A 24329-nucleotide genomic window follows, 5' to 3' on the forward strand; every position below is an offset into this window, starting at 1 on the left:
GGGGGGGGTATTGTTAATTGAATATAATCAGATGAAGAGCTGTCGTGGCGCTCACATGGGAGGGTTGAATCAAGGTCGCGGCTGATGAGATATGATCAAATCAGCTCAAGTGACCGAATCCCGTCGGGCAACCCGGCTAATGTCTGATCTGATCTGCAGGCAACAGTCTGTCGCAGAGATAATCTAATGTCATTCAATATTTTGTATGTTTACAGAATATCGAATAAATAAATTCATCACTGAAGTTCACAAGAATGCATAATAAGTATACAGTCGATAAAGTTAAAAAACAAACAAACAAAAAGAAGAAAAAAAAAAGCACCTTCCCTCCATGGAACTCATTAGCTCTGCAGGAAATCCTATTTTCACAAAGCTTATAGTGAAAAAGCATCTCATCCTGCCTGTTTAAAGTGTAATTACTGAGTAACTGAATGCAACAAAGGTGGGGAAAAGTTGTTAGCAGTCCAGGCCTTTTGGTCAAATGCTCAAAAAAAATACTGACAAAGAAAAACTTCTTCTTCTTCAATTCCAGCCAGAGGAGCAAATCCACTTTGGGTTTGTATCCAGGAAGGCATCAGGGGTAAAACTGCCAAATCGAACATGCTGTGGTGGCAAAGGAGCAGCAAAAGGATCTTCTTACTTAAATATCAGGTACAATTCAGATAAAAGACTTAAAGCTTATCACAGTCATCAAGTAACACCTCTTTCCTTGAGAACAGTAGCATCGTTGCAGAGTGAGTTCTGCACTGGTACCTTCTGAATACAGGCCAACATTTCAGCATTTCTGAGAACTGATTATTGTGTTAAATCGGTTAAAAAGATTAGTTAACATTCTTAAAGTAGCCTCTTACATAACTGTAACTTTGGGCTTGATAATTTAATGGCACATGTACTCACACTAATCTGTGTTTCAGTGGGTGGCTAAGGCAGGACTCTAGTTCAGTCTCCTCGGCAGAGCACACGCATCAAATGTCTGATCCTGAGATTCCTCTCAAATGGAAAAAAAAACATTGCTATTGCCACCAAACATCATCAGCAGGGTGAAACTATCTAATCGAATGACAGTCTAACTCCTGCACACGTTCTCTGGTAATGCATAAAGGTTGCAGCTCTGAATTCAATCCTCAAGTCTAAACTCACAAGTTAACAAAGTCAAAATTGAGTTAGAAGTCATCATATCCAAGGGGCATCTCTGACAGAGTTCATTACGTGACTTTGAAGTAATGAATTGGGGTGATTATTCTCAGGAAATGGATAGATAATATTTAGAAAGAATGCATGATTAGTTCCCCCCCAGTATGCAATTTAGTTTAAGACAATCAAATTTAAAATGCTCAACATATTTGGAGTCCCCAGGCTCCATCCATGATGGAAACCCTAAGAAATGAAGGTTCTTTTTTTGGAAAAATAGGCAAAATCAATTAAGCAGACAACACAAGGAGCACAATGGCTACGACAGAACTCCAACTACACATGCATGACTTTTAATTAATATTCAAATGCGTGAGGCAGGCATGGTGTTGAACACACTCCATCTTCACAGGTAAGAATGTGTGGATCATGATTAGAGAGTGGAGGGGGTATAGATTATGATTAGGCAGGCACGTATGTGACATTTTCTAATCAGTGCACTTGAACCTCATGCTCCTGTTCATCACCGGCCATTCACACAGTGCGCAGAGTTATGTGACTATTCAGATGCCAATCAAACGCGCCTCGCCGTGGCGGTGAATGAGGGGAATGGAGGTGAGGGAGCGAGATGTCACAGAGCGTCAAAGGCTAATCAGTACGTCTGCACCTCGCAATCACGTCCTATTCACTAAAACTTTTTCTCCGGCGCGTTAGCACGTTTTAAGTAAAGCCTCATTGTCGCCTGTCAGAGGGGCTGACATCTGACATGTAATAAATGACTTCAGGCAAATCTCCCGACATCATTTACAAGGAGAGGTCTCCTGCAAATCAAACCTGCAGCGGTATTATTTAATTTCATTGCGAGTTTTGAGTTTTAAAGTTCAAAGGTCACAGCTCTATGTCCTCATTTAGCCTTTACGCTCATGCTTTATTGACTTTAATTTGCATACTGCAGGCCTTAGAAAAAAAAAGAACTATCTAGGATCTTGGAGCATTTGCTTGTCGGTTCTTTTTGTGTCTTTGAGGTCAATCGTGTTAAACACATTTCATGACGGTATTCTGAAGGACTGTTTTAAACAGGTACCTGCAGCAGGTGGAGAGCTGATAAATACGCCCAGCTCAAGTATTAGAACGAGGACCACCAGCTGTATTCATGCCAGATACACTTCGCTAATAACCTTCTGCCTTCAGAACGGCCCCAATTCTCCGTGGTTGGGATAACTCTTCTGAGATTTCGGTCACTAATGATATCATGGGATCCATCTACAGCAGGGGTGTCAAACTGAAATACACAGTGGGCCAAAATTCAAAACTGGATCAAAGTCGCGGGCTAACATTAATATTTATTGAAAAAAATCTTCCTCCAAATATAACAAGGAATCTTTTCTTATGGACTCAAACAAGTTTTGCTGAAAAACTGAGTATGGAACAAGCAAAGCTTAATACTAAACAATATATAAACGTATATATAACTTAATATTGCACACATGCAAAATCGAAATTCTAATTAAATAACACATCAGTGGAATTCATTTCTTAAATAAAAATTGTATTTGCAGCCAAAACACCAACAGAGCGTTCTGGGAATTGTAATATTAGCAGTACATGAACTGTATAATACCAGCAGGCCAGCTCTAATAGTAATTTTGTATGGCTTCGCGGGCCAAATGTAATTAGGCTACGGGCCAAATTTGGCCCGCGGGCCAGAGTTTGACACCTATGATCTACAGGATCGATGCATGCTTTCACGTTTACTCCACCAAACTATAGCCGCAGTTTCCAGTTCTTAGCTGACAGGAGTGCCACTCGGTGTGGTCTTCTGCTGCTGTAGTCCATGTGCTTCAAGGTTCAACATGCTTTATGTTTGCAGATGCTCTTCTGCAACACATTAGCTGTAACGAGTGGTTTCTGAGCTACTGTGTCTTCCCTATAAACTTAAAGCACTCTCCTCTGACATGAACAACGCATTTTGACCTAAAGAAGTGCCACTCACTGTCTGGCACAAAACCACCATGCTGTGTTCAAAGTCACTTAAATCACCTTTCTCCCCCATTCTGGTGCTCTGTTTGAATCTCAGCGGGTCATTTTGACCATTTCTACATGCCTTAATAAAGCACTGATTAGATATTTGCAATGACAAGCAGTAGGACAAAGTTAGGCGTATGTCTGTAAGAGACACCCGAATAAGGATCTTCAGCACTCAAAAGGAATACATACTGCTTTAAACACATGCTGGTTTGCATATTAAATGCCAAACAAATTAATTGAGTAGTAGAGAAAACAAAAAGATTCAGCTATAAAAACATTGCTCAGTACACTTTTGGTAGAAAAAAAAAATAATCAGACTTTCATCATAGCAAGATGCAACCATAACTGGCGGACTTCAGTGCACATCTGTTCAACTTCCAAAATAACACATATAAATCTTTCCTTGCGTGGTCCCCAGTTAAATAAGCTCATTATTCAAACATGTCATTTTGTCTTTAAAGCACATCGCTCATCACCACAGACATACTTTAACTATCATAACACATTTCCATGTGACTGAGTCATTTTTCTAGCTCTGGATCCTCCATGATGACATGCAAGCAGAAGAGATGGATGATGGGAAACGGTGCCGTAATCAAGCAGTTGACATCTCAGTGCGAGATCAGCTGGGATGTGCACCCTTACATTTACATTCAGGCAACCAGAGAGAGGTACTGAAGGTTCACTGATGCCTTGTAGGCGCAGTAATTAAAATGGGCTAATTAAAGAGAGATGGAGGAAATGGTTCCAGTTTTTTTTCCTCTTTTTCTTTTTTTCCTTTTATTAAATTTCCCATGAAATTAGATTTTTTTTTTATTTTTTATTTGCTAGCATGAAATAGAAGAAGAGGTTTTTTTTTTTCTCAATGTGTTTTTCCCTCAAAAGCGAGGCATGTGGGGATTAACGTGTCGGTGTGTGTACATGGAATGAGGAGTGACAGTCCACTTATGAGAAAATGTTATGCTCCCTGAGTTTAATTCCCACTCTGTGGGAGATCGGTGTGACAAGAAAGAATGCTCATACATGTCGAACATTCATATCTGAGCTGCTTGAGGGTGAAGGAGACTAATGATTGGAGATGGCTTTCTAATCATAGCAGCAAAAAATAAATAAATAAAACAAATCTCACCAATGAACACATAATGGCATGTATACATGTGAGAGCTTGTATATAGCTTGCACTCTAATAGCATGCTGGCAGTGGACAGCCTGCCTGACAGCTCCTGTGCAGCACAGAGACATATAGGGCTAATGGTCACAACTAATGCAGGACCTCAAAGGACTGAATAGGGAAAAAAAGACAGTTCCAGGAGCGATGAATGGGCAAATGTGTAGTACCGTCAAGCATTATGTCTACAAATAAGTCTTTTTGAAAGGATAGAGGGACAATATGGAGCCAAACTTCGAATGTCAAGGCAAAGAAAACTGGTTTTTCATGCACAGAGGAATTGTTGGTTTCAATAGCTCGAGGATAATAAACTGTTGCAAAAAACTAATAAGGTAGCACAGACTCATTGACTTTAGTTTATGTGGGAAGCTTATATTATACATGTTATTGCTTCTCAGACCTATATTTTAGGACTGATAGTGTCTGATTAAGCTGCATGCACAGTTATCTGACTGAAGCATTCTGATTCCCATTTTTAGTGCCCAACACTGCTGCACAGCACGGTATAGTTCAGAGGGTGGCAAATTAAAGGGTTGAGATCTGGTGACTGTCAAAGCTACAGTATGTGATTAAAATCATTCTCATACTAATCAAACTATTCAGTGAACCCTTTTTTTGTCGTGTGGTGTATGAAAGCTTTTGGTATCTTATCCTTTATGGGTTTTGATTTTCTGTATTTGCCCGTTTGACACGCAAAAAAGCTTCTGAAAATCAGATTGTTAAAGAGTTTAAAAACACCAAATAACACATAAAAAAAATATACTTTTAACTCAGTCGGCACATGAAAAATCATAGTACAGCATGTACACATGATTATGAATGCTGAAATATTTCTAGTGTTACAATGTAGCACGCAACACGTTTCAATCAATCTGAGTCAGTCTGCACCGATGTTTCTTTGCACCAGGGGACTCGGATCAACTGGTTGCCAGCTGGTTGTATTCTGGTTATACTCCTAAAGACAAGTTGCCAAGTATCCGTGTTATCAGCATTTGAATCGTCATCTTGCAGCAACCGTGTCGGTATTTGTGGAGGAATTTCTAAATTTCAGTTTCAGATCTATGAAGTTCTGACTGGACTTTGAATGTAAATAGTTAAAGTAACTTTCTGTGTATGAAGACAGCAACTTATGTGGATTTTCTGCTGATTTATCACAGTTTATGGCCATATTATCACAAAGAGATTGCATTTAATTGCCAACATGTCCCCATTCAATCACAATCTCATACACTACCTACATCTTACTGCCATTTTATCGCAGTTTCGATGCACTGAGGTCGGTTTGAAAACTGCAGCTGACTGGTCCCAGACCTGGTCCTGTCTGTGAAGCAACCATATCAAAAGGCAACACACAATTTCTTTTGTGTGATAGTCTCCAACCACTGTAGCATTAACGATGAGGAAATGGTACCAATAGGAAGTTGCTACGGTAAAGTCCATAAAGTCAGAGGTTAATGACTTGCACACTATCAGCTAACTGCAAATGGGTTGGTTGTAATAATGCTACTGAGAAGTTCTTTATCTCAGTAGACAAAGCTGTGATAACATTAGTCTTTAATGGAACTAATGTACTTTTAAATGTAGCATTAACCAACGCTGTATATTTCAGTGCATCACATGCAAGCTCACTCCGTGTGTGTTTAGCTACATGACTGAAAAACACTCAAAAGTCGACTGTTACGCGTTAAAAGGGGGACAAACTAGTTTCTAAACAGTGATTTTGCCAAAACAGCTTGACCAGATATTACTTGTGTCTGCCCACTTCTCCTCAACATTAACAAAACAAGAGGGGCATTTGACAGGTCAGTGACTAACCCCACCCACCACGCTTCCAGCTGTCATCTGAGAACTGAATGGCGCAGATCCCCCCCTTCATTTTACACCGCCACAGTAAAAGGTCAAAGAAGAGGAGAGTATAATTGACTGAACCGTGACCTCTTTATACTGTGGTCTTTTGTCTCGGCGAGTGTGTACTGTGTATAGGTGGTCACACCTAAGCAAACACCCCGTGGCCTCCCCCACATTCATCAGATTGGTATTAATATTCATGAGGAGGCTGGTGGCCGGTATCTCGAGTCGGGGGGCTAATGAACACAGAGTGTTCTCATGCTTGTATGTATGTGTGCGCGGGCATGTCGCAGATGCAGGGGGGCAGGAGTGTAATCAAATCACAGCCGACCCCTCGTCTCCGCCCTCATCAACCACCGGCGGCACTCCTCCCATAAATGCTAACATGCTACGTTACGTGTTCGCCTGTGGTTCGGCCCAGGCGGTGGGGACGTTGAAGATGTGTGTGAAAGTGTGGATGAATAATAGTCAGGGGCGCTCAAACAGATAAAGAGGTCTAGACTCGCAGCTAAGCTAACCACTAGGCGTACAAATAGCAAACCATTATCTCTCATTAGCATCCGCAGCTAACACAGGGCCCATGCTGTGCAGTGGAGGGCCCTCACAATGGGTCCACTCATGTATGATTGATGGTGAAACAGCACCGGCCACAATAACAGAACAAAAAAATAATAATAAAGCACTAAAGATAGAATCTGCCGGCTGCAGCGAGGTAATAAAAATGTAGACAAACAAAAGGAAGTCAGACTAATCAAGAATGCCAGGCACGGCTCATTAATCTGTGAGAGCCGACGCTGCTTGGGAGCCCGGAGATAAGTCGGATGACTGGCACGTTGTGAAGATCACGCACGCTCGTCCTATTCCGGTTGCTATCTTTTCATCAGCAGCAAAAAACCCCAGAAAAAACAAAAGGATGAAATGAGAAGTGAGATGAGAGGAGGAAGGGCGTTTAGAGAATTGGTTGAAAGCCGGGAGCGTAAAGTAACAAAGGTAAATAGGACAGTTCCTGCACGGTGCAGGTTGGAGTGAAGCATTTGCTCAGCACGCTCGGAAAACGAGAGCGCCGATGTCGGGGTTAACGTGTTGTTGGGAGAGTTTGATCAAACGCCAGATTTCAATTATGACACTTCATCGCCGCTTTGACGACGCTGACAAAAGGCAGGCTCGGGGTTGGAAAATGAGTCATTAAAATCTATGACTCACCGTATGCGCCGATCTTATGATTAGAATTCCATCTGCCTGGAAAATGAAGTTTTTGTTCTCTGATTGCTAAAAAATATTTCTCCCTCCACTAAAGGTTCTCACTGAGTTTACACATCTATTATTTAGCTCCGTCCCCCTTTTTCACAAAGAGTACTTTGCCAAACGTGCAACACACACACACACACATACATACATACACACACACACACACACACACACACACGCAGCCTAAAACACCAACTCTTATTGCACTGTAAAAGGTCGGCTGAATATTCCAATTCCATTTGGCCTTTTTTGCTGACTAAGTGTTGGTAATTCATCATGCATCTGGACCAAGGGCTTATGAATATGGATTTTGGGTGGTTTATTAGCACAATTTAGGAATGCATTATGGGAAATTAGCAGGGGGAATAAAAATTTCTCTTTGCTGGAAATTGGGCCACCGTGTGTCTTTTTTTGTGCATGTGTGTGAATGCAGAACGACTGCCAACCAGCGCTCTGTTCGGGCGAACTTCCCTCTGCATGAGGCTGATTTCTTTAAATCTTAAATGGTGCCCTTTCAGTACAAATGAAGATGACTCCTATAATGTTTAACGTGCTAAAGAACCACAGGGAAGAGGAGAAATTAAGTTCGCTTTCACACCACGCAGAAGTAAACTACGACGCAATCCACTCCAGAGCAGAAAACTCATTTTGTCACGTCTTCTTTAGCTGGTTTAGACTCTCATAACCAGTGGATTCACTAATACTTTGTTTATTGAGCATTCTGTCATCCTGCCGGGCTGGAGACTTTAGCAGGGAGTCCAAACAAATCCTCCGCAAGGCGCTCAGAATGACAGATTCTCTGCTGTAATAGACTGTCTCTCCTGGCAGGTAAGAACAATCAAGAAACAGCTTAATATTAGTGCCAAGGCTCATTTTGTCATGCTTTGCTGTCCAACTGTGAGAAACTGCTGTCAATCACATGTCACGAAGAGCGGATGAAAAGGATAGCACAAAACAGCAGACAGATAAACACAATGCAAAAACATAACTAAGAAATCTTTTTGCTGGAGTGTCAGGGTTTGAGTTCGAGTCTGTCCGCTTCTTTCTCACCTTGTCTCTGTCTTCCACTAGATCGCTCAGCAGGTCATCCATGTCCAGGATGCCTCCCTCCATATACTCCAAGTGGTGGGTCTGCATGGCAGTCTCTCCACGCTGGAAACAAAAGACACAAGTTGGAAAACATTAGGACTAGACAATCAAGATATCAGCATCAAACTCCCCTCACTGATCTACATCTAACACCCAATGGCAACCCAATCCTGAACTGGATAAGCAGAAGAGGAATGATGGATGAATGGATAGACAAAGAACCAATTAGCTCACAATCCAGTTCTTACTTTTCGTTGCTCATACTTTAATTATTAGCAACAAAACTGATCAAAGTCTTAAATCCAAACAAATTACACTGGCTGATGCCAGGAAACCCTAAAAGGCAATTAATAGTCGCTGTTGTGCAACAGCTTTACCACTACCACAGCATATTTGCCATTTATGTAGCCTGTGAGAAGCATGAGAAACTGGCATTTACGGTATTACAGAAGAGTCATAACAAACATTCCCCGCCAAAGTGATGGAGAAACACTCCAATCAACTACAACATTTAAAACCATGACATGACCATGACTATCAGCAGCAGCGACTAACAACGATGGGCCCTGACGTTCGAGTGAAAGTTGTTTTGATGTGTACCACCCATCTGAACTATGTTTCAAACCAGTACATACTTAAACGGTAACGCCGTCCCTGACAGCAACTGTTTCTGAATGGCCTGAGTAACACAACAAAGAGCCTATCGTTTTGATCTGGCCTCTTGAGTTCGCCATGTTCGAGATAAGAGACCTCAAGTTCAAAACAACTTTTCAGTGACCAAACTGGGAAACAGCATCACCATTCCTGTCTATATCTGTGACTGAGCACTTTTAACCAAACATTAACATGCACACATACTTCCATGGATGTACAGGGGGAAACTCGGTTCAGTATCTTCCCCGAGGACACTTCGACATGCTGACTTGAAGAGCTGAAGATCGAACTACTGACCTTCAGGACAACTGGCTCTACCCCCGGAACCGCAGCTGCGGCTCAGGAGGTCAAAACTCATAAATATCTTAATAATAGTGGTGTGATGCTGAAGTCTATTAACACTTAGAGAGTTGGTATATTAGCTTTCAATAGATTAGTCTACTTTTCCACTCAAAACATGTAGATCACACCAAAATTCATACAATTCTTTACTTCCATTAGGAAATAAAGCTCACATGGTGTTCATCCCTGTGCTTTGGATTTTTCTAGCATGATCCGTTGCCATTTCTTTGCAAAGAACATGGCGCTCTGCTAACAGTGAACCTGTCCACAGTGCCGAGGCGATGTCTCAACAGTTCAGGGCTGCTTTGGCAGCATCAGACTGACCTACATAGCATCAGTCAGGTGCATATGTATTTTTAGGCAGCGTGTGAAAAAGTTCCACAGCTAAGATAGAACAAGATACCTGTAAGTAAGAATGTTTGCATTATGCTACAAAACTGTAACAAGCCTTTAAACTTTATGTAGCCCTCGTGGCTCTACTACCATCAGTCTGTCTTCATAAACCATGCGTTCATGCTTTATTCAGTTGAAAGTTCTAGCTTTAAAAATGTTAATTTTAGCTCCGTTTTGGCTAACTTACTATAAGTGCTATGTTTATAGCAACTAATGTAACATAGTAGCCAAAAATCTGGACTCCACAGTAGGTTTTCCTGTTTGTTGGGTAAGTATATGATTGTACATACGTGTCACCGTGTTATCGGTACAGTTTGTGCAGAAGTATGTGAGAGCGAGACATTTTTCCAGTTTTGCTGCTCCGTGGGGAGCGGTGGGCACATTCCAGGCCAGTTTTACAATCCCGATGAGCAAGTTAGATTGAACACACCCCCAGACAGGAAACTACACGCAGCTCATCAACAAACAACAGGGACTTTTGACAAAGCCACAATCTGCAATCTGCTGTTTACACAACATAATCAATGGAGAAGTACACGAACAATGACACCTTCCCCTTTTTGCGACCCTGCAGACACGCACACAGCCTGCTGTGGTCTTGCTCTGCTTTGGACCAAGTTTTTGTTTTGTTTTTTCCTGTAGGAAGATGGTAAATTGGACACATTTAAAAAACTATACAATTCCATCCTTGTTGATGGGTTAAATTTAGCTCATATTTGGAGTTTGTTTTGCACAATTTATATTAGAAGAAATTTGTAGAAGTCTTTGACGAGCCTTATCGTTCCTAACAATGCACGGAGTAGGAAATGGCTTATTAGGAAGCGCCCATACCAATAAGCAATCTGTCCTAAACAACACAAGACTGCATTACCAGCAAAAGTATCGACTATAAGCGAGAAGCCTCGGAGGCTGGAATGAGTTTGGCTGAGACCCAGTGAGCGGCTTCCGCTGTATCACCGTGCCCTGTTGTGAATGAGCTCCTTCTTGCTCGGCTGCACTCGAATGTGAATTACGGAGCGTAGGGGAAAAAGAAAAAAAACAAAAACAAAAACAGAGCGTCTTCCTTTCACAGTGGGCCAAGACTATTCTCTTAAACAAATGGCAGGGAGAGCCTGGGATATCAATCACAGCAATAACGCCAGAACCTCTCTCTGCTCAGAAGTGTCATTAAAGTAAGTGTCACTTCTGAGAGATAAGCGCAGAAAATAACTAAGACAAGCACAGTTTTTCAAAATCTTTATCATTATGTCGTTTTTAAAAGTTCAACTCAATTTTACTTATATGGCACGAAATCATAACAACAGTTGCCTTAAAAGTCTTTATATTATAAGGTAGAGACCCTACAATAATAACGAGGAAACTGCAAAAATCAAAGGATTGATTGTTGAGGAAGCACTTGGTGACATTGGGAAAGAAAAAAAAAAAAAACCCAATTTAACAGGAAAAAACCTCCTGCAGAGGTTTGTTGGTGAGATTGGTGACGTCTACATGCTAAGATTGAAATAAAAAGCTGCACAGCCTTTACTTAGGTCTGTCCCGAGTTGGTGGTTTGGCACACAGTGAACTGGATCCTAAATAGTGCCTGAACTTTCCCTATTTAGCTACATGTTCTCAAAGATGGTCGTGCCACGTGTCACACAATATGTAAGGGTCTGCTGTGGAGCAGAGGCTGCACACAAAGCTGAATGCAGGCGTTTGTGCCACTGTACTACAGAGACACGGCGAACACGTGAACATGGAGTCATTTGAAAAGAAGTTCAGATGGTGCTTTCAGGAACACCTGCACATGAATGGAATGTGACTACAAGCCGACAGGAAAGTCGCACAACAAAGAACAAGCAGACATGAGAGATGTCCGTAGCTGTGAGCGCAGGTTTCCCACACAGATTGCTTTCAGATAAGAGGCAAATACACACGACACGTTAAAACACGCAGTGAGCTTGGGTTACAAGCTGTTAACTGACGACTCCTCAAAGTATACCGCGCCATACAAAGCACGAATCTGATCATTTTTAAAAAAAAATTATTACTACAAAAAAAACAAAACAAAAAAAGAAAAGACGTCAGTATGGACCGAGAATGCCACGCCAGAAAAACCGGTTGAACCTGAAAAACTGACGGCATTCTTCTACTGCTGTGTGTGTGTGTGTTTGTGCACAGGCCAGCAACAGCAAAGGATGGGAAGGGCGGTCATTGGTGCTTTTGTGACGACATAACATCGGCACACACCTTAGTGAAATCAGAGGCGTGAGCGTGGGTTTTTAAGGGAAAAGAACTGATTCAAATCACTGGATTAGTGCGCGGGAACGTCCATGTGTTAATGAGCATCGCAGTCAGCGAAGCTTAAGCACACCTGGCACACGCGGGAGGCCCCGAGAAGCTTTTTCCTCTCTACCCAGTGATGAAAAGGGATGAACGGATGACACTTCACAGGGAAAGTAATCTTTAGGGAGGAAAGAGGGCAATAAAGAGAAGTTCTTCTGAAGTCCCTCATTGTCAATCCCTGGTAATTCCACTCACTCTTCCCAAGAAATAAATAACAAAAGGAATCGGGAGTCAGTCAGTCAACGGCAGAGGGGACTTACCGTGACAGTTAGAAGAGTAAATTCCCCGCAAATTACACCATTAAGTCCCCCCATCATTTAAAGAGATACCTCCTCCCCCCGCCTTCTCCACCTTCACTCTGGTGAGCAAATACGACACCACTCGAGAGCGCTGAAGCACTGGGCCGATTAGTGAAGCTAAACTCGGCGAGGAGGCGGCGGAGGAGAGGGAGCGAAGGGGAGGCTATTTCACACTTTGATCCTCAGAAGAATGTGCAATTACAAAGCTGCAGGAGCAAGGCGTGGATTTAGCCATGACCAAAAAAAAATGTTTTAATGAACACGTCGATGAGGAGCGTCCGCCAAGGCACGAGGGTAGAGAGAAAAGCTGGAGGGAGTTATAGTCAGGGGGTTAGGGTTAGGTGTGATGCCTTTCCACCTTGCAAAACTAGGACATCACAACAATGTGCTTGCTCACTTGGGAAGGTGAACCTGGACCAGCATTAGTTTTGAAGATCCAGGAGCAAAACCGACAAAAAACTGTGGCTTTTTAAGGATTATGCTTTAAATTCAGTTATTATCGAAGAGCTGATGCTTTTTAAATGATTTCACATTTTATTTCGTTATTTTTAATATCTTTGAACAACGGTGAGATTAAACCTTGTTTGTTTTTGTCAAGCCATTTACCAAAAAATGGTTCTGCCATTTCAATCCTGCATGTTTTCTAAAACTGAGGCACTTGCGTTCAAATTTATCCAAATTGCCACCACTTTTAACGAATTTTGGGTTTGCTTGTTTAGATGTTGCTTATAAATGCTCGTTTTTTGGTGGCATTTTGATCCTTGTTTTGTTTTTTTAACACTTTCATCTTTCGGTAAGTGGCAAGTGTCATGGGATCACATCTGCTTTTTAATGCCTTTTTAATGGCTGGGCTATCAGAGTTTAAAGTCTCGTGCATCAGCCTGCACCTGTCCTGCTTCAGTGCCCTAAAGGCAGAAATACAGCCTCATCTCTAGGGCGGGATGCTTTTCCTTCAGGGATCAGCTGCGCCGAATGATTTCCCCTAAAACGCAATTGCAGCAGTCTGATGAATGCAGCTGACAGTCTGCGTGTGCTTAAATCTAATGTCACAAATGACCTGAGCTGCTCGCAACTTTTAAAAAGAAATGCATTTTACACAGGGCAGAGCCTTGAAGCACACACCAACCCACACCGGACAAGTCCTCTCCCACCTGCTTACTTACACAAGGAGGACAGAGCGCTTTCAGCTTGCTTAGAGAGCTGTCAGCACATACGAGGTATACGGGCTGTAATCAGAACTGAAGCTGCACAGACAGGGCTTGAGACAGAGCGAGACAGCTACAGTACCTGGCTCTTTCCCCTGAGAATTTGCAAGACGTGGAGTCTTCACACAGGTCCCCCAGGCTAAAGCACATACACTACTCAGCCCTGCAACTATGGGGGTTTTACATCATCACAGTTTACAGAAATTGACTTTAATAAATGATCGCAGGATTTCCCACAGATTCAGATTCTATTAGAGGATGTCAGGCCTGTGAATTGGGTATGTGGACACATAGGTGTGGCACATGCTGCGATAGGAGACACACATACAATCTGAACAACTAAATCACGCCATTTATACGTTTCCTTTCTGCAAATTATTTTATCTGCCAAATACTTTGTGATAAATAACTCGTGATTACAACCAGTTGCTTCTCACGTGAGTCTCCAACTTCACCATCTTGACCGTAGCCCTTAGTCTGCACTGAATCAACTTCTCCAGCTCGCAATGGATCAAGGGGGAAGATATACCGTCGCCGGCTGGAACTCAAAAAGGGAAAGTTGGAGGAAAATCCCACAGTGGAATAAGATCTTATCTGGGGAAGGAGCTGTATGATAATGAGGACTGCCCAGACAGTGACCGGCCCAGCGAGCCACTTTTTGAATTTGTACTGCCAATCATGCAAAAATATGTTACTTGAGATGTCCTAATGGAAAAATTGTTGTGTGCAGATGCACACCATCTAATCAAATTTTTTGCAATCTTTACATAACACCCCCCCAGAAATCATGTGTTTTAGTCACACCATAGCTGAGATTAAAGTCAGAAAACTACTGTGTGCTTTACTTTTCATGTTTCATCAGTATACTGGTACTTTGCACGCTCCAATTTTAGAGATCACACTGCATAATGAGCAGAAATCTTCTCTATACAGACACATTTTGTCAGGAGACATAGCCGTTTTCGCCACGATAAGAGATAAAAGCAGCTGGAAACTGCTAATTGGTGAGGTCTACATGCCATTATGGCAATGCACAGAGGGCCTGTGCAGACTCCACAGTTTACCCTGCACATGGTCATAAACAAACACACACACACACACGCACACACAAACAGCGATTAAACTCAGGTTTTTGACACTGTCCCTGCTGTCAGCGGCCACGGACAAGTGGAGAAATGTGCGGTTAAGTGGAGAAATGTGCGGATAATGTGGGTGCTAAGTGGATTCTCCTGGCAGGAGCAACCGCCTCATCTGGTCAGATCTGCTCAGCCCTCTCTGGCAGCTCCAGAGCTGGACTGTCCTCGCAATGAGCTGCCTCTATTAAGAGGAAGGCCACAGACTGCTAAGTCAGCGTCTCGTAGCGGCTCCTAATTAACATGCTTTGTGAAAAGCAATCAAGGCCCAGGCGTGTTTTTAATAGCAGGCTCACATTTTAACCCCGTGCAGCTTGTGCACCCGCGGCGCGCCGCTGGGAGAATCGGCCATGACTGCTGGGCAGAGCGGGCACGGCTGTGGCTGTCAGTGAAGCAGACAGCTCAGGGGACACTGAGTGAGATGAGCTCCCCCGCCTGTTCGTGTGGCTGTGGAAATGTTTGTGTGCGCCTCTTCACTAAGAGGAAGCAATCCATCGAGCCATCCAAGACACCTAATCTGTCCTTCCATCCCTGCCACCACGGCTCCTCGAATCCCCACATGGCAGCCTCTTGCCTCGCCTTGTGGAGGGGAGAGGGAGGGAGGGAGGGTGCCTGGGCAGAAGGCTGAAGGAGGGGGAACCGATAAGAGCAGGGCCCGTCACCAATCCTAATCCCCAATCACTCACAGGACAAAGCCTCCTGTCCACCACGCACCTCCCCAACTGCAGCCACATTGAGGACATAAAGCAGTAAACTTCCACCTGCCCACTGAGATACCAGAGCTTAAACAGGGCGCTATTGTACAGGTAGACAGCCACGGCTGCAGCCGGCACCACTCACACCCATCCTTGCTGAGATGAAACACACATAAGGTGCGCTATCACACAAGGACAGCACACTCGCACGCTGCTGATTAATAAAAAGGTCAGTTCGGCAGAATGATTAATGCTCAAGTGATTGCAGCAGGGAGCAGAACGCTGCTGTGTGTACGTGAACACTGGAAAGAAAAACTCCAGTCACAAGAAAACAATACTCCTCGCATTCTTACCCATTAGCTACCTAGTGATGGGGCCAGTAGAGCATTATATGTATTATATAAAAAGTGCATAAACTTTAACAGAGCAGCATTAAATTGGTTGGACTATTTTTGACCCACCTGAACTGGCAGATCGCTGGATAGTTTCAGAAGATGCCTAGCACAGTGGACTCCCTGAACCCTATGACAGCAATAATCTGAGTGGCCCTGCAGGACGCTTAACTAGGCCAGGCCTTTTTACTAAAGTTGATCATGTTGAAATGGAAGAAGACAACCCCACCTTTCCACAAACTCCTGGGTGGAGGACATACTTTAAATTGAAACAACTGAGACAGAGAACTGAGGGCTGGCAGCAGCTTGAGAACCCCTGTTGGATAGTGATGAGGGAAATTTTATTTTTTATATATTCCTCCGCTAAAGAGGCACGTAATCAGTGTTGTTAGCCAATGAGAATACAAAACACAAACCTCATGAAACGGAAGACCTGAGTGGTGAAGACTGGAAAAAAATGGGACAAAAGCCATTATATTATACTTTCCTTGAAACTGCTTTAATGGAGGATGCACTCTTATGATTATATTTATTTATGAATTACAGGGGAGCCGGTTGTTCTTTTCTCTCTGATGGTGTGCAGCAATGTTTGGGTGCTATGTGTCAAAGTAACATCCACAAGAATGCCAGCATCCACAGTGTATCAGCAAAACACTGCATTGTTGTTACTCTCTTCACCTGATACCCAGATGTAATGTGGTGGCTGAGAGGTGCACTTAAAAACTTTTTTTTTAAAAAATAAATAAATTATGTAATAATCACACAGTGCGTGATTCTTTCAGTAAAACTCATTAATAGGACAGAAACTCTCTTAATTTAAAAAAAAAAACTCGAATAGATTTAAAAGTTTTTAACTTTCAACAACACTTTGACTTGCTTGCCATAAATAAGTGCCATAAAGTGAATTCGGCTCAATTTTAGCTGCAAAATTAATTGTCTATAAGCAATAAATAGCTTTTTTCTCCGTCTTATTTAAGCTAGCTGCTAACGTTAGCTCCGATAGTGAAGACGTCATAACCTGTAAATTAGCCGTGTCACGTGATCCACACCCCAGCCCAAGTTATGAGCGCTACCCCTCACAAAATGCGAAGAATGACTGGAATGAAACGTTGTGTCATGTTGGTTCTGTATTCATGGAGAATAGCGTGAAGTAGCGCAAAGACGGCGCTTACCTGCTCCAAAATCCTGCGGTACCTCCGCGTAGCTTGTTCGATTAAATCCCGGACTGTCCACCCAGCTTTGCAGGGAACCACCACAGAGGTGTCCCCGAAAGTTACCGTAACTTTCATTATAGCAACAAGTTCAGAAAAAAAATTTGTTTAAAATAGTTAAGGAAGTAATCCAAGTTTCGGTGATCTCTCGACCCGGAGCTTCTCCCGGTGTTGGTGACGGACAAAGTGGCACCTGTCTGTCGAAACTGTCGCAACAGGTGTCTCAGGTCTGGATGAAATCACCTTAAAAGTCACTAATCAGAGGTTACCGAAATACAGCGACGTGTAAAACTCCAGAAGACATCTTATTTTGTGGGAAAAGTGGAAGAAAAAGCGGTTATCACAGTCGCCGAGAGTGACTTTCTGTCATGTTGCGCTGTCCGCCGATACACCCAAACAAAACAAACCGAGACAGGAACCCGGAAGAAATCACGGTGACTCTGGCACTCCAGGGAATTACATTCCCACTGACATACACCACCCACACTTTATGGGTTATTTCTACAGGCTTCATTAATGCGCATGACAATATTAAACAGGTTATTATGTTTCATATAACGCTAATACAGGCACAAAAAGAAGTACCTGTATGTAAATGTGTATGATTCAAATTTCATGGGCTGTTGCATAAAGATTATGAATAGAGTCAAAAACAAAAGCATCAGGGTGGAGTCAACTGTAACATTGATGTAAATGTAAATTTACATCAAATTTTTATATATTATTACCTGATTAAAACCTCAGCTGGGCTGTAAAAGGAAGCAGAAAAAGAAATGCAAGCACAAAGAAAATGTGGCAGCACAGACTCTGTGAAGTAACAGAGACATTTTTTTACCCAGACATCTTAAAAGCAGCAACTAAACAACAAATATACCTCGAAGAAAGTAGAAAATCTGATAGAACTCGGGTGGAAAGATCCAGTCGTGAATGATCACAGCAGATTTGTACCTTTGTTTTTTTCAGTATTGTTTCACTGCACTTACTTTCATTTACACTTACATTTCCAAATGATCATTTTTCCTTATTATTAATATAATCATTATTAAGATTATTGTAAGCGGAGGTGTTGTACTGGCCTTCATTGTATTAGGAAGTGTTCCTAATATATGCCCACCCCATTAACATTTATTTCCTACCTGTCAGATTTTCTGGCACGTAGAAACTATGACATAAACTCTCTACGTGTGTTTGCTGAGAACTATATTAGCTCCTTCCCTACTCTAGCCCCCATACACCACCTCACCTCTATTCACACACTTTTTCCCTAACCGTTATTGTCTGTCATTTTATGTCATTAGGTGTGCTGTAAAATTGCCTTTATGGATATTAATGGCCACTGACACACTCATGTGCCTTATTCCCCCCGCATTGTTTGGCTCTGCTCTGGGGAATTTTCTCCACATCAAGTCTGAAAGCCACGGCAGCAGATGAATTCATAATTGGGACAAGCAATTATTTCCACTGCCAGTGTAATTCATCCGAAATGTACGGAACGGAACAATGAAGGGGTGACAGCCTCTTTTTGCTTCTTGTTTCATCTCAGTCCATGGTAAACAAGGTGAATTTGGAGGGGGAGTCCAGAGAATGAGAGTCCAAAGGATAGAAGGCAGACTGAAAAAAACAGGAAGAAAGAGAGAATCTCCAATTAGCAAATCCCACAATAGCTGCACATGTCCGTAATCCCTGGGCTCTGATTTTCGAGGCTGAGCATAATTTCACGCCTGGTTTAACACTCTGTTTTCACAGGTACTGAGAGTATATGATGCTGGTTATGTTCCCCCAGCTGCTGACTCACCAGTCAGAGAAACTTGAAAACACATGTTCCACTGCCAACTGCAGTCATCCTCATCCAGGCCAGGGGTGTTTCCATACAGCAATGATAAAAACTGAGAGCGGAGAGAGATTAAACTGTATGGTGTAAGTGCTTTAGCTGTCTTTAAATCCTCATTTCAGTCTGGCCCACTATCATAAAAAGAGGGTTGTTAATTCTAAACATCCAATCTAATAAACAACACCAGACGGGATTCAGTAGCAGATTAAACCGTCTGACATTGGCAGGGAAGATTTTGAAGTCTTTAATAGGCACAAACGACATACATAACTCTGCTGCTCAACCCACAAATGCATTTTCCTTAGAAATATGTCACCATTTAAGGCATTCCAACGGTATAAGGTTTATTGCCAAGAAGCATTGTCACATTGTTACAACAAAGAAATAATCAGCCAAACACTAATTTTTTCTACTTTTTTTGTTTTGTTCATATTCTCGATCTATTTTCTGAAAGCTGGACTTCTATTGGGACGACATCAGCAAGGTCGACAGATATGACAACACATATAACATTGACCAAATTAGAAACAGCATAAAAACAAGCACATGGAGCAATGTGAGTGGGTTGCAAAGTGGCTTGCAGGTGAACCGCAACTGTAGGTAGACTTAGAGTTGGATGTCTTGAGAACTTTTACGTGGTCTTGGTCTTGTCTTAGTCTCGACGGGCTTTTGACTTGGTCTCGCTGTCTCGGTCTTGCTGTCTCAGATCGACATAGTGGTCGGGAGATTTGGAGTCAACAGTATCCATGACACACAACGTAACATTCGATAATGTGTCATGTGCAAAAGCATCAGCTCTAAGAGCCGTGCTTAGAGAGTGCTTTGTAGTGAATCAGAAGAGTCGACTCCCATTGAGCGAGAGCCGGCTCATCACTTAATTTCTTAAGGAAATAGGATATAGGATAATGTCATTATGTGAAAAACAGAGAGGGTGAGAGTCGCGACAGTCAAGTGGAGCATGCGTCTGTCCTCTCAGTAAGTGAGACAGTAGACAGCGGTGAGGAGGGCTGTGCGAGTGCATCGCAAAAACACATAAATATGCCTGACACCCGTAAACACTTGGTCTTGTCTTGGTCTCGATACCCTCTGGTCTTGGTATTGTCTTGGTCTTGGTTTAGGTGGACTTGACTACAAGTCTAGGTAGACTTAAAGCAGCCTAGATGATGTGTGATACATAATATGTGTGAGCTGGATGTTTAGCAGTGCATAACCTGATCCAAAGCTGATATGGTCTGGCATTTAGATGTTATCCCAGGATTGTGGCTAAGCTTGACTTTGTGGCCTGTTTCAACTCACACGGCTCTCAGTTTGTTCAAGGAAGACACATAACTTCACGGTGACACAATGACTTTCCTATAGTCAGACTTTCAGTTAATATCAGGCCACTGCTGCGTGCAACGGAGAATTTGTAGCTGGCAATGAGAGACTGTGCTATGAAATCTACTAAGAAGGCACAATCATATATTGTTTAATTAGTGCGCTTTATTGCGCTTCCTCTAATCGAAGATGACATAGACACTCTTGTAGCTCCATATGCCAGTCAACTGAACTTGAACTGAACTTGAACATGACCATAATATAGTTCTTCTTCCCTAAAATGTTCCAAAAACAGTGGATGACCGTGACACTGCAATGAAAATTAAAAAACCATAACCATAACCCACTTATTATAAACAAACGGCGTAGAAAAGCTTCCCTCTTTGTTCAACTTGTTCCTGTTTTCTGCACACTTCCTCTATATTTATAAAGAAGAAGAAGATGGTGTACACGCTACAGAGGCCTCAAATACCTTCTCACACTCTAACATGTGAAAAAACCGGATGACAAGATGCCATTGTCAGAAATGCAGTGTCGTAATAAAACAAGCCGACGGTGAGAACCTGCAAAAAAATTTGATCTATTCCCACGTGAGGACGATAGGAGCTGTAGCGTGACCTGAGACGAAGACGAGTTTGACAGCAATGTCACGCTGGAGTGTTTGCACAGCATCAGCGCTGTCACTTCTCTGCTCTGTGATGTCACTTCCTCTATAAATAGAGTAGTAGCTTCTGAGCACGCCCTCACCTGTAGCGTTTTTGAGCGAGATGCCAAAAGCAGGGAGTAATTTAAAAGAGCTGAAAGTCTGTTACAAGCTCATATCGAGCATCTCTGAATGTTCTATCAAACCTTTTTCTTTTTCTTTTTTTTAGTCTTTTCAATCTTTTCCTCATCTGGAAGTAAGGCTTGCTTAGCCAGAGTGCTGGTCATCAATAAAAGCCAAGTGATGGTTTTTGTTGTTTTGCTCGTTTCTCTGAGTGCAATTTACAGGGTTGGGTTGTTCGGGTCGATACACGTGTTGATTTGCTTTCAGTCTTCAAGCAGTGCCCCTTTTCTAAAGAGCAAAATTGACATGTTCTCAGCGGCGGTGCCACCACCCCTGTGTTTTAGCTCAGTGTGAGACTGGAGCCGGTCAATAGCTGAGACCTGCTTCACTTCCTGCTGCGCTGCTTACAATTACAGGCCCTGAATCATTGGCGAGGATTACTCATAAAAACCTGCTCTGGCTCTCTGATTGTGTGCGTATGTGTGCCGTAGCTGCACAAGTCGGGCATGAGAGATAGTGTTCGCAATCACAAAATATGACTTTCATTCAGCATGAGGATTTCATTTCAGACCGCAGGTATAATATTCATGATGCAAAATTGCATTTCTTTTGTGTGCCGCTGCTGAAAGGCTCCAGCCCAATAGCTAAAGGTGCACGCCTGTGAATTACAAGTGTTACAGGATTGTTGTCTAGAGTAATCACAGTTATTCAAAGCAAAAAAAAAAAAGCTATCACCATTCACCGTGATCTGTGGACACACAGAGATGTATATTGTACTTTGGCGCTTATATGCTTACAATTTGGGAGGATCTTTGTGGCGCACTGCTGGCGGCCGACTTCCCGCCCGGTACAGTGTGTAGTGTACGGTGTGTACTGAAGGTGATGAGACGTTTGCAGAATTTTAAATCCGAGAGGAAGTTGGAGGCTTTGATATTCTTCAGTCCTGAAGCGGCGTAGTTAATATATAACATACCATACTTCCAGCTCGGGTATTCACGGCGTTGAAGTACAAATGAGGGGAAATTGAAGAAAAAAGTATTTGTTCTTTCTGTCATAGCCTCGCACGTCTCATCACCATCAGGGGAATTTTCCCAAAGCGAGCCGGATGTGATCTCTTTAACCTCTTTCATAAGTGACCCAGACAACATGATTTCAGGCGAATTATCATTTGAGCTGAGCGTCTGGGGCCATGTGTCACCCACCATGTTAAACACAGGGTATAAACATGAAGAAACGTCCAAGTTTTTATCTTTTGATTTATATTAATATTTCACAGCAAAAGAAAAGGATAGAAACACACATTAAAAAGAGACAGAAGCCTAAATGGTCCCGAGACACGCCTCCTAGCAATCCAAACACTGCATGAGTAGTTCCACGCTGATATCATACTCAGAGACATATGGTTAGTTTACAATAATAATACAAGTAGTAATGAACAGATTGCAGGAGAAATGTATTTGATATTAACTGCTGATGAAAAAATATTAATACCTGTTAAAAACAGAGATAGATAATGACATTTTGCATTGTTGTTGATCTCATCCCACACCTGCAAATCCCTCCAAAAATTGTACATTTATTAAAAAAAATTTTTTTTACCCGTGTGTGTGGGAAAGCATATTATAATTAAATAATCTCACACAGTCTGTCATTTATGAAACGAATAACACTTTATGCATACTGCAAACACTGGGGAAAAAAGTCAGTAACAAAGAAAGTCCAAAAAGTTCAGGAATTTCTTAATATTAACTTTTAAAGATGTTTATCTGTATTTTTTTAACCACGCATCAAATTTTATTGTTTACTATTAAAACTTTTTTTTTAAAAAAATCAGTTTTCTTTGTGTTTATTTACAGTAATCACTGAGAAAAGTATTACGTTCAGTAAGCTTCAGGAAACAGGGCTCATCTTTACTTCCTAGTTCCTGAGATCATGTGGATAGCTCCAGTTAAAAAGCATCTAAATAAAAAACCTTCCATTAGTTTTCAGTTTCCTGTATTAGCTGCACTATGCTAATCGACATTCAAGCTTATCCTGTCAGACTTCTTGTAACCAGGACTGCTGGATTTCTTAGAAAACCTTTCCTCAAAGTTTTCTGCTCTATAAATACTCCCCAGAGATGAACTCGCACATTTGTGGAGTACAGTTGGACACAATCACATCCAAATGAAATGATTTGAACGGTCATTGTAGCTCAAGCTTTGTTTTCCTTCAATGGAACCAAACCAGGAAGTCCTAGCCTGAGCTGACTTCCCAAAATGTGGTTGAGCGTACGTTGCACTTGTGGCTGACACCAGACACGTGTGATCTGAGTGTAAAACACATCTGAAGAAGTGCACTCCGGGGAGGCTGTTGCCAGTGACTGACTCACTGTAAGGTGTTATGCAAGCAGTCAAGCAAGGTTTTTGTTAATCATTAACTTTTGAAGCATCTCCATTGGCAAGAAGCCAGGAGTTATTCCATCATAAAACACACACTCACAAAAACTCCATAGAGCAGGTGTATAAGGAAGAAACAAGGCTGCAGGTGATCACAGCCGGAGGTAGGATGTGGATTTGTCGATTACACCGACGCATCTGTGCGTATTTTCACACAATTTCTGAAGAGGAAACATATTTTCTCACTTTTCTCTGCAAGGAAGCCACACAGGAGTAGTCATTCCATCTTTGACTGTTGCACACACCTAATTAGGCTAATTAGAATTTTCTCAGCTGAAGCCTGGAGTTTAACAAGACACGACTCTCGCCCTTTGCACCGTGCTCATTGATGGGTGAGAATGGGACTTTATATTCACCAGGCAGGTAGCACATCACACACTCTCTCTCACTCACTCTCTCCCGCAAACACACATCCCTTAATGGATCGAATTAGTGCTTTGGCACATAAACCCTGTTTTTCACCCATTCTTTCACCCGCTTTCTTGTTCTCTCGCCGTTTTATTCTCATTTCCTTCCTCGTTCCTTCTGTCAGAGACAGTCGCCGGGTAATTAAAATCTACACTGAGACAAAAGTAGCTTTAATATAAGTTCATTATACCATGCCAGTCTCTGGATTCGCGGGAGATCTTTTTTAGAAATTTGCTGCCTCGAAACCATGGCAACTGCCACATAACCTCATTTTCCGCCTAATCACAGCGAGAGAGACTGCTGAGCATTGATTTGGGCAATTATGGGGGCACACGTTGGCAACAAAAGCAAACAAGGCAAAAGCAGTGCTAGGGAAAGGTGAGGTTGGAGGTTGGGTGATGTGGCTGG

General features: G+C 42.3%; 1 protein-coding gene across 2 annotated transcripts in view; it reads right to left on the reverse strand.

Moving 5' to 3' along the window:
• Positions 1 to 17615, reverse strand: part of pard3ba (par-3 family cell polarity regulator beta a) — a 190611-nt gene extending 172996 nt beyond the window's left edge. For both annotated transcript variants that reach the window (XM_005920031.3, XM_005920030.3), the window contains exons 1-2: positions 17123 to 17615; positions 8474 to 8575 (exon numbers count right to left, since the gene is read on the reverse strand). In XM_005920031.3, the coding sequence (XP_005920093.1) occupies positions 8474 to 8575; positions 17123 to 17239 (219 nt within the window). In that variant the 5' untranslated portion in view covers positions 17240 to 17615. The remainder of the gene's footprint in view (positions 1 to 8473; positions 8576 to 17122) is intronic.
• Positions 17616 to 24329: the final 6714 nt, after the last annotated feature.

This window comes from Haplochromis burtoni, unplaced genomic scaffold (assembly GCF_018398535.1).
Source record: "Haplochromis burtoni strain Fernald_Lab_line unplaced genomic scaffold, NCSU_Asbu1 Contig_40, whole genome shotgun sequence".
In the NCBI taxonomy this organism is placed as follows: domain Eukaryota; kingdom Metazoa; phylum Chordata; class Actinopteri; order Cichliformes; family Cichlidae; genus Haplochromis; species Haplochromis burtoni.